This window comes from Primulina huaijiensis, chromosome 16 (genome assembly GCF_012295235.1).
Source record: "Primulina huaijiensis isolate GDHJ02 chromosome 16, ASM1229523v2, whole genome shotgun sequence".
Lineage (NCBI taxonomy): Eukaryota > Viridiplantae > Streptophyta > Magnoliopsida > Lamiales > Gesneriaceae > Primulina > Primulina huaijiensis.
Window position 1 is genome coordinate 4,810,318 of NC_133321.1, and position 11,869 is coordinate 4,822,186.

The 11,869-nt window shown below is 33.5% G+C and overlaps 1 protein-coding gene and 1 long non-coding RNA gene across 2 annotated transcripts; one reads left to right on the top strand and one right to left on the bottom strand.

The window, feature by feature from the left end:
• The first annotated feature begins 3,492 nt into the window (after window positions 1-3,492).
• On the top strand, window positions 3,493-5,671 carry LOC140960734 (small ribosomal subunit protein uS19x-like). Its single transcript, XM_073418983.1, has 4 exons — window positions 3,493-3,632; window positions 3,711-3,856; window positions 4,370-4,427; window positions 5,229-5,671. The coding sequence occupies exons 1-4, from the start codon at window positions 3,630-3,632 to the stop codon at window positions 5,475-5,477; spliced, it is 456 nt and encodes a 151-aa protein (XP_073275084.1). The 5' UTR covers window positions 3,493-3,629; the 3' UTR covers window positions 5,478-5,671.
• A 4,347-nt stretch (window positions 5,672-10,018) lies between these two features.
• On the bottom strand, window positions 10,019-11,799 carry LOC140960669 (uncharacterized). Its single transcript, XR_012172238.1, has 3 exons — window positions 11,649-11,799; window positions 11,481-11,562; window positions 10,019-11,377 (listed from the first exon to the last, which is right to left on the bottom strand). It is a non-coding gene; the product is annotated as an uncharacterized lncRNA (long non-coding RNA).
• Window positions 11,800-11,869: the final 70 nt, after the last annotated feature.

Consider the following 11,869-nt stretch of genomic DNA (forward strand, 5'->3'; position numbering starts at 1 on the left):
GTTTGAGACGGGTATGAGATTACTATCTTCATCCCTAAACCCGCCCCGAAAATAATATCAAAAATAAAATAATATTATTATTAATATTAATAATATAATAATATTATTATTTGTAAAAATATTAATAATATTATTATTATTATTGATATTAATATTAATATTATCACTAATAATAATATATAAAAATAAGTTTTGGTTTGAGAAAATCTCGAATCCACCCTCGTCTTGCCCCATTAATATTTTTGAAATAGAAATGGGGTTGGGAATGAGAAATTGATCCCTAGGATTTCGGTTTCGGGGATTTACCGAACCCGAAAATGCGGAGATCGGGGCGAGTATGAGGGTGGGGATGAAATTCGGGGACAGGGATGAGGATGATAAACCCGCCCTCGTCTCATCCCATTGTCATCCTTATTCATTCCTCTAAACGTTTCACTCATATTCTGTAACGTCTCGAAAATTTGAAGATCCATGTGAACCACATGCATGTAAGTTATTAAATTTCTTATGTATTTTAGTTAAATGTTTTTAATTGCATGAATTAAATATGGTGTGCATATTTACACATTTAAATTGTACTTTTCTACCTGGATGCATAAAAATATATTTTTAAAGGTTATTCGAGATGCGATCGAGGAACGGAGACCGAGAGCTGAAAAAGAGAAAATATTTTTATTAAATAATTGTTTTTAATTATTTAAAATAAGGTTGATGCTTTATGATATTTTTAAGAATAAGGAGTTTTGAGGTGATTTTATACGCCGAGTCGTAATTTTTAACGGTATTCGATTTTCAACGAAAATAGAAACTTTTTGAGAACTCGGCTAATAATTTCAAAAACTTTTCTAAGCAAAATATTTTAAATAATAACTAATGGATTTAATGGGTCTATTATATTTGTCTAATGGGCCCAAGCTTGCACCATGAGTTTTAACTAGAATAAAAAGCTAATAACCCTCCCCAACCACACCACAACTCACGTCCCCTCACGCCCAAAACAAACTAGGACTCTTCTTAGCAAAACACACACACCCCACACGAGATTTTGAAGGGAAAGCCATGAAAAGCTTGAAGAAAAATTTAGCAAGGTTCTCTCCGTCGACGTCCCTCGAATCGCCAAAACGTTTCTTGCGTAATATATGCAAAGGCATGCCTTAATCTCTTTTTTCTCATCTTTCACACCATATTATGTGTTTGATACATGATTGCATGAAAAAACATGATATACTATATATATTTTCGTTTTAATGGCTATACATGCACAAAACTAGTGTTTTCATCTTTTAAAACTCCTTCTAATGATGCACAAAAGGGCTCTCATGGTAGGAGAACTTGAAGGGATATTTTTCCACATGTTTAAGGGTCCATAGATCCATGTTAAAGGGGCTGAACAGTTGGGATGCAAGGATGAACGAAAATAAGAGTCCTAGGGGCTAAGGAGTCTTCGGCTATGAGTCCTTGTTGGTTATGGTTTCTAGCTACTGTTAGAGCATGACTAGGAGACCTAAGAGGGCTGCATGAGGGTCCTAAGATGGCTGGACGAGGGTTGGCTCGAAGGGCAAGGGGGAATCACGTGAGAGTAGGGTGTCATGCGCATGCTTTAGTTCACGGGTTTAAGGGCTGAGGCTTATAGGTCGTCTAGGCTCCGTCCAGTGGCTGTTTAGGGTCATGGTTATGGTCCTAGGAGGGTTAACTAAGGTCTGGACATGTGGCTAAGGAGCTGGAGTCGAGGTTAGCTTAGGATCGAACCATGTAGGGGCAAGGGTTTGTGCAGAAATTTTCAGCAGCGTGCTAGGCTTGATCGAGGTTCTTAATTGGCTTGAATTTGGTTGAATATGGTTTATTTAGGTGTTATTAAGCTTTGGTTCAAGTTTGGTTATGTTTCGAGTCAATACGAGTCAAAACCGGGATGTACGTCTAAGTTTAAAAACGAATCGAGGAAATTATCGAAAACCTAAATTTTAAGCCTAAGGAACATTTAAGGGAGTGTTTTAAGGTAATATATTAAGTTTGGAATGATTTGGGACATCGTTTAGAGGTCTAAGGATAAATATAGAAAGTTATGCTTCTAGGGATAAAACGATCATTTTACACTTGAAAAATAATAAATGTGCTGACAGTTCCTTGAATACTGTAAAATATGTTAATATGATTATTTTAATGTTTATGGAATTTTATGATAAAACGTTAATGCTAAAAGATATGTTGCATCTTTGGTTTAAAAGAAAAATGATTTATGCATGTTTAATTTTTATAAAGAAATGAAAATATAAAATATTGAAGGAATTGAAGTAATTATGACTAATACGATGATACGATAATACGTAAGGCCAATGCTCAGTTGACGAGAGTGTCACTGATGTCCCCGTCGCCTAGTACTGTGGTTACATGTAAATGGATCCATCAACGTTCAGCTAATACGAAATTCACAATTAACGATCTGAATTTAACGAAAGGAAAACGTATACGTATATGATGAAATTGTTATGTTTATGATGATATAAAAAAATGTTTATGTTTATGCATGATTATGAAATGTTATTTTACGTAAAAGTATTTTCACTGTTGTATGTGATTGTATACATGTTATTTGTTATCAAGATTATGGTTTACTGAGTCTTTAGACTCACTAGGTGTGATCGATACAGGTAAGTATGATGTTGATGCTAGTGGAGGTCTTGATGGTTGATCTTACTGAACTGAAAGTGTACATAACACGAGGACCAGCGCTAGTTTTCTGCACTTATGATTTTAAGTTTATGTTAAAGATTTTTACAACTTTTATTTATGCTTTTGAGTGGCTTTTGAGAGGTTGATAGATTTAACTTTATTACTAAGTTAGAATTTGAAAACGTTTGACGATATTGTGCTTTGAATTATTTCTTTTGGATTTTCAAATATAGTTAGATGTTTTATTTCCAAAATGTGTCAAAATATTTTAAGTATATATATGTATATCGGCCGAACTACTAGGATAAAAAAAATAAAAAAATCTTGTACTTTTTAAGAAAACGAATAGTGGACGTTTCATATTCCACGACCAGTGATGTGTCTAAACTTCATCAATCATGTGTAGACCAATCTGTCAAACCACTAAATTCTTTCGACTTAATGGACTTTAGCCTATTGGGCTCTAACTTTTTTTGGGATGACAGAATTTTGCTCTAACAATACCGAATAATGATAACAATCTTGTATTTTTAAGAATAACAAATCAAATAACATCAATATATTGAGTTGGAAAGTCCATTATGAGATACAAGAAAAAAATAGGATTTTTGCTTCAAAATTTGAAATCTTTTTAAATTTCTAAATTAGAATTTTCAATTTTAAATCATCAAACTATAAATTTTAAAATATCTATTGTTCTTATTTCATTTAATTTTTTTTTATATATTAGAACCAAAAAAAAAGTTTAAAAATAAAAATAAATAATGTTTGGGCTGATTTATACTCATAACCTGGACCTTAAGCCTAAACTATCATATTTGATGTTAGCCCATTACATCATATGCCGTTTGCTCATCAACCCACTATTTAAAATCACTCTATTATCCATTTCCATCGAAACCCTAGCGGCGTTGCTTCAAACTTCGGAGAGCCTCAGCGAAGAATTTCCCCGAGCAACCATGGTAGATTTCAACCTCTATAGTTAATACTCGCAGAATCCTTCGCTTGTGAGTTTTATGATTATATTTGTGTTTCTGCAGGCGGATGTTGAAACGGAGGTGGCGGCGGGGCAGCCGAAGAAGAGAACGTTCAAGAAGTTCAGCTTTAGGGGAGTCGACCTCGATGCTCTTCTTGATATGCCCACTGATGAACTCGTGAAGCTTTTCAGTGCTCGTGCTCGTAGAAGGTACGTATTTTCGATGTGAATTGTGTTACTTTGTGGTGTGTGTATGTGCTATGTTTCTGCAATCTAGTTCGGTGGAATTTAGTTTGGTAGTTGATTAACGCGCAGTAGCAATCGAATGTATACTTCTCGAGTTTTGGATTTACTAAAAGAATGAACTCGAGCCCACCCAATTCAGAATCATGAATCTTGAGCTTGAGCTCACGTTCAAGCGACTCGCTATTTTGACCTTGAGGTTGTAATATTTGTCTGGTTGGCAAGTCTGTAAGCTGTGCATAAAACTACTCGTACAGCTCGGCTCGTGCATTTTCGTGTCTGGTTCATGAACTATACATAATGTTAGAATTGGAATTTGAAGTAGGTTTAGCTTGCAACAATGATCCGGGGCATGACACTCATGGTTTCATGAATGAGAATACCTGTTTTCTACTGCAAGTACTATCCTATCATGTAAAATTCTGGACCGTTTTGATTTTTGGGTACATACCCTTTCTTATTTATGTTACTTTATTGTAGGTTTGAAAGGGGTTTGAAGAGGAAACCAATGGCTTTGATCAAGAAACTTCGCAAGGCTGTGAGTCATTTTTACTTTCCATTAGAACTTTATCGATGCTAATTACTCTATTTTTTTTTAAAAAAAATAAAAAATTATGTCCTGGTTTTGTTGTGCTTTAGATTGTGGTGCTTTTGGGCTTTTATATAATAGAATCTCAAAGAACAAGTTGTACTTGGGAATGAGGCATAGCATGAATATTTGTGACAATCTGTTATTGCTCTAATGCTATGAATGTCCACAAAATTCTCAGGTGTAAGCTAAATGGTGTTATCAGGATATGTAGTTTTTCACTTACCTTGGCAATTCAAATCCGTTGAGATGCGAGCATGCTTTCTCTTTACTAAAAAACAGAAACATAATGACTCTCGTCTTGCAAGTGAATGGCACTTACATGGAGCAAGTTTATCGTCTGTCATCGAATAGTAGTCATTTTAATATTTACTAGTCTGGTCTAGCATACTTTGCAGGCTCATGCCTTTGGCTTCAAAGGAACCACCACCTTTGATATTTCTATTTACAAAATAAATACTATCTCATCAACCTACCTTGTCATGTTCTTTGTTTTAAACTTTTGGTCTCTCGTTTTATTCCCGGGGTGCATATTAGGTAACTAGTCATTTTTTCCCTCCCAGCTAATCTTGACAGGCCACATTTGATTGCTCTACCATGAGCCTACAGTATGTTGAGTTGGGTTAATAGTCATGGTTAGGTTTTTATATGACCAAGTTATTATAAACGATTATTGGAAAATCTCAGTGGTGAAATGTTACACATTTTCAGTATTTCATATAATCTGATATTTAAAATGAAACATTTCAGAAACGTGAGGCACCACCTGGTGAGAAGCCCACATTGGTGAGAACCCACCTACGAAACATGATTATCGTACCTGAGATGATCGGGAGTGTCCTTGGAGTATACAATGGCAAGACCTTCAATCCGGTTGAAATCAAGCCTGAAATGATTGGCCACTATCTTGCAGAATTCTCGATTTCATACAAGCCAGTGAAGCATGGAAGACCTGGTATCGGTGCCACCCACTCTTCGAGGTTCATTCCTCTTAAATAGACTCTTCTCCATCAAATGGCATTTACTTCGGTCATTTTGTGGTTAATCGATATTATTTCTTAGTACCGTTTCAGACTGTTTTCAATTTTCGCTCGATACTTTAGGATGTTTGTTAAGTTTTTGATTTTTGATTCTGGAAAGAGATTGCAATTACTGTCTTATGCTTTTTATTTTCAGTTGGGTTCGTATCTTTATCCTTTCCCGAACTATATAGCTTTGTTCTAATGGTGTGCGCGGGAAAACTGTAGAAACCGACACAGGGCTCTTGTCCTACTGGCATCCGGTATCCCAGTATGCGATAAGGTGTTTGAGTCTGAGACCTTTAAGATTCCACTCCCCAAGTATTAAAGAAAAAAGCCTGAAAATGATCCAAACCATGATTGCTCAAAATTAGGTCGGTTTCTTGTGAGGATTTTAGTTTGTGGATCAAACTAAAACTGAATCATGTATCTTTTTTGCAGTTTAATAACAAAACAGAAAACCAAATTGAAATAATTTATTTTTTTATTTAGTTTATTTGTTATTTTTGAAGATAATCATTGGATGGGAGGATAAGTAAAGAAATGATAAATTGAAAGAAAATTTTAATATTTACTATAGATTTGAATCTTAAATGTTTGAGAGCATGCTCATTACTGCAGTGCTCGATCGAATTACATGACTGTAAAATGTAGACGATCGAATTCATGACATGACGAGAGCTATATGACATGATTGTTAGATGCAAATACTTGATTGAACTACATGACTGGTTGAATGCAGACAAACATTACCTTTCCGTTCGCACCAAGAATTATAAAAGAACATTTATTTATTCAAGATGAATGATCTGGGTGGCTAATAGAGAATTACTTCCAACGTATGTTCTATTTAACCTAGTCGATGAGGTGCTCAAAATGTTCAAAATATGTAACTCAAAACCCTTGATCCATTCATCAAAAGCAATAAAGTTGGGGCAAATGAGCAATAATCCCCATTAATTTGTTGTTCGTGTTCATGCCAGAAAATATATCTTCATACTATTCGACGAAAGCCGTCATTTGTTTGAGCTTCTTAATTTTGGCCAAAATACAAAAAAGCCCTCAGTTTTTTTGAAACCCAATACCCTTTTGTAATATTTGAATAATCAATAATAAAGTATATTGTGAAGGAAGTTGTTTTCCCTCGCTCAAACGGGAAAACATTGATCCCCGACGACATTCTTGGTAATATAGACGCCATCACTGACGATGAGGTGAGAAAAATATTCCAAAGTGAATGAAGTGACAGGCATTGCTAAAGACTCGAAATCGCTGAAAGTGAAGAAAGAGAAGCAATCCAATAAATGTTGGAAATCTTTTTTCATTAAATCTGTATTCTATTTTATAAATCGACCAAAATGTGTTTTTTCGCAAGTAACTAAGAGTTTGTGTTTTTGTAGTTTTTTTGTCCCCGTATTTTAAATCCTCGTTGCGCTCGTTTGGTCCCAATTTTGTAGGGTTTTGGTGCAAATTCTGTTGCTACTTTTCTTGTTTATATTCTTTGTTTTATTTGATTATGTTTTCGAAAGTTTTGGTTTTTTGAGGCTGCATGGAATCTTGAGTGATGCTTTGCTCTCTTTTACTTTTAAATCTTTTCCTTTTTTCGTTCTTGATCTTGATATATGTCTTTGGGTTATTGTAACGCCCTGAAAATTTAAAAGTCCACGCAAACCACATGCAAGCAATTATTAAATTCTCTTGTATTTTAATTAAATGTTTTAATTACATGGATTAATTATGTTGTGTATATTTGCATGTTTAAAAATATATTTTCTACATTGTTGCATAAAAATTGTATTTTTAAGGAATATTCAAGTTGCGATCGAGGAACGGAGACCGAGGGCTGCAAAACGTAAAATATTTTTTTTAAATAATTGTTTTTAATTATTTAAATTATGGGTGATGTTTTTTCTTATTTTTGAAAATAAGGGGGCTTTGAGGTGATTTTATACGCCGGGACGTAATTTTTATCGGTGTTGGATTTTCAACAAAAAATTGAACGTATTAACAACCCGGCTAATAAATTCACAATTTTCCTAAACAAAATTATTTTTAAAATCCTAATTAAGCACTAATAGGCCTAATTGGGTGCTTAATGGGCCTAATCTTAATTAAAGAAATATTAAACTATATAATATGTAAACCACCTCAAACCCTCACAATTTCCTACGCCTCAAATCAGAATTTTTTCTCTCCCAAACTCACCATATACACGACATTCACACACAAAATTTTGAAGGAAAAAGTCATCAAGTTTGCTAGAGTTTTCAAGCCGTCGTCCCTTGTCGTCGTTCTTCAAATCGTCAACGATAATTCGTGCATTTTACACGCAAAGGCACGCCATATTCTCTTTTTACTCATCATCACACCATATTATGTATTTAAGTTTGAATTTGCATGAAAAAAAAGCACACAAGTTTTATTTTCGTAACTATGTGCATATATGCTTTACACATGTGTTATTTGATTCCAAAATCATGTTTTTATGTGGTTAAGGGGGCTGCCATGTTAGGAGTATAATTAAAGATGTTTACACTAATCTTTAGGTACATAAAACACAACCTAAACGTTGCACAAACATGAATGTAACAAACAGGAACCGAAACTTGTGGTGGTGAGTTTTGAGGGCTCGGTTTTTAGGGAATAAGAGGATAGGCCTTGCATGGTTCGTCTGGGGTCAGGGCTGGGTCATGGTCTGAGTCGGGGAAGAGTCCTAGCCACGCTATGACTCGAAAATCAGGGGCTGGGAGGAGTCCTTTCCAAGAAGGACTCCACCCGAGAGCAAGAGATAGCAGCGCAGGTTGACAGTTGGGTTAGGGAAGAAGTGGCTCGGCCATGGGGCTCTAGGCTGGGTTGGGCTAGGTCCTTAGGGTCCTAAGAGGGCGTAAGATGGTGTGGGCAGGGGCTGGTGCGACTTGGGTGCGCTGGGGCTGGAAGGGATGTGAGCTTGCGCATGACAGCAAGTGAACGCGAAGGTTGCTTCTTGATTCAGGTGCTGCGGGCTTGGGGTTCTGGTGGCTGGGTTGGTCCGGGCTTGGTCTGGGCATGGTATAGGGTCGGTAAGGGTCATGGGTGGCCGATGGGTAAGGGCTGGTAGTGTCCCAAGGGGGCTAGGAAACCTACTACAAACGCACACACGCATGTACTTGGGGTCGGTTACCAGGAGTGATTGTGCGACTTAGGGGCTGGTTCTTGGGCTCGGGGCTGGTCAGTAGGGTTCCTAGATGGGTTGGCTTGGGTTTGGCTCGAGGTGGCTCGGGCGTGGCTCGAGTAAATTAGGAGTTGGCTCGGGTGGTTCGGTTATGTATCAAAAACGAAAATTAAAGAACAAAAATTGAATCCATGGATCCACGGGTGTGGCTCATGACTTGGAAGGGTATAATAAATCATAAAAAGGTTATGTTAAAAGTTTGGGACAAAAATAACGAGTTTTGGATTTATTCGGGATTTAATCGCCGCACGAAACGCTAATTAACGAGTTAATTGAAACGCCTAGTTTTAAGCTTTATAAAATTATGAAAAATTAGGTTCAAGCTTAAATAATTCTTCAAAGGCTAAGTTTTTAATTTGGGAATTTTATATTAAGATTTGGTTTAATTCGGGATTAAAGCGCGTTAATATGTCTTATTTAAAGATTAATTTAAAAGTCATCGATTTAGGCTAGATAAAAATATGAGAAAATTCATGTAAGCTTAAATAAATATTTGGGACATGTTAGAGTCAATGAAATTAAGAAAATGTCGAAAACGTGAAATTTTACGTCCAAAGGTAAAACGGTCTTTTTACACCTAGAAATTAGTAAACGTCATGGCAGTGTCCTGAATGCTGTTTTATGTGCTAATATGGTTATTTTCAATGATTATGAATGTTTATGAATTCTTATATGTTAATATGTCAATTTTAAATGTTTATGGAATTTTTATGTTTATGGATGTTTACGTTAAAATGTTTATTTTAAACGTTTATGATTTAAATGTTTATTCTAAACGTTTATGATGTTAAAATGTTTATTTTAAAATGTTTATGGCTTTTTTTATGATTTTTATAAGCTAAAACGTTTATTTTAAATGTTTATGGATTTTATGATTTAACGTGGACATCTAAAAGACATGTTGCATGCTTGGTTTAAAAAGAAAAACGTTATATGCATGTTTAAATTTTACTAGGAAAAGACACTTGCGTTGCACGTGGAAACACACTTCTATTGTTGATAAATTTTGTTAAAGAAATGAGTTAAGAAGAGATTATAAGTTTTCAAATAATTAATGATTTTCATCTATTTTATTTAGTCAAACAGTAAAATTCAATGTAATATAATTTATACAACATGTATTATAAAGTGAAAATATTATTTGTTAAACAAATGTTATGTATTTCAAACAAAAATGAATATATAATTGTTGCAAAATATATTAGTAATCAATCAAAAAATATAACATAGAATTGATGTCATAACAAAAATATTAAAATAAATATGAGATAAAGAAAAAATATAATCTATAGTGTTGATCACATTATTTTACCACTATTTATTTAATTCAAGAAAAATAAAAATATAATGTAGATAATGCATTCTAAAACTTAAATCAAATAATTGTGTCAACCTTTTCTTCTTTTATATTTTGGAATTTTCTATCTTTCACGAGTTTTTCCTTTTTCATTCGCCCTTTCTTCTTCATGAAAGAAGCAATATTATCATCATCTTTAATAACAATTTTTGTGGTGTTATCGCCATCAATCATTTGCATTTTCATATCTTTATTTTTTGATGATTCTTTTCTTGGACGACCTCTCTTTTTTTGTATTTTTTTATGCTGAAAATCTTTCCTTGCAGGAGAAGCTATAATTTCATCATCCTTAATCTCCATATTTGTATTGTCGTGGTCTTCTATTATTTGTATGCCAATATCGTTAATGATATTTGTTGGAGATCCTCTTTTATTTTTAATATCTTCTTGTTCGAAATCTACAGATCTCTTTTTGCTTGCAACGTTTTTGTTGTTGAAATTTGTGCTTGGATTTTGAATGCCTTCAATTACAAATGCTAATGTTCCGTCTTTTATTTCAACCGACTTGTCCATTTTGAGAAGAAATGTATATTCTTCTCTATTTGGTGTCTCTAAAAGCTTGTAGTATATTGAAGTGTTGCCATCCTGTAGAAAAAGAATATTTTTATTAGTAAATGGTAATTATATATATTCTTTGGAAAAAAAAATCATTATTTGTATACCTTATTGATGTAATCGATATAATCTTCAACGATGCAGCCAATAAAAACATTTGCGACATTTCCGAACAATGTAACACTTGCAGTGGCAGTGCCATCATTTACGCTCATCGTTATTCTATATCTACAATAACAATTTAATGTAAGGCATTATTATCAACTCATGTAAACTTATAAATATAATGTTTAAATGTAATTTTACCTTGACACAATACTGATATTGAAGTCTATGCAGTTATTACAGCTCCGGGTTTTCATTGTTTTGTTGACTGATTTTGAGCAATTACTACATGCTTCGTACCATGGATTCGCCTTATTTTCTACCTCATATATGTATGCCTTGAAGCAATAGAATTTGTTCTGTATTTGTTAATACGTGAGATACATAACGTCAAATTAAATATCAATTTGTGATTCCCTATCTAATTTTTTTTTTTATAAATGTCATTAATAAAATATTTGCTCCAATGAATAAATATTAAAAAAAATAATCGTGAAGTAATAAAAATAAATTGAATAAGAAATGACACGTAACCTTTGGTAGAATAATAATCTGATCGAGAATTTGCCTCAAAGTAATTTCTTCAGCATCTTTAATTTGATGTGTCATCCATAATTCTTCTAGACTTCTTTTTTTGAAGTTGTTACCTAACCTGTAGTAGAATGATTAACATAAAGATATTTACAAACTTGAATAGTAAAAAGAAATAATATCAATATTATAGATTTGTTAAAAACAATCGAAAATAATATTACCATATATTTATTGTTTCTTTTTCTATGCAAGATGGATTTGTGAACATTGTTGTTGTTGTTGTTGATTTGAACTGAAACTTTCCTATTATCAGTCATAAGGAGAAGTAGTGATTAATGTTAATGAATAATTTTTGTAAATATTGATTATAAAATTTTTAAAAAATTTACCTTCAAATATATGTCTTTTCAAGTTACAGAAAGCTATAATCGGTTTATCCATCTCTATCTCTTGTAAAAATAGTCCTTCGTTAATAGCAAGATCATCCCATAAAGTAATTGTTATAGTATCTAGCCTTTAAGAAGAGGGAAAAATAGTTAAAATCAGTAAAAATATATTTATCCAATCATATATTGTAAAATTTTAATACTAAAATAAGGCTTTGAAAAAT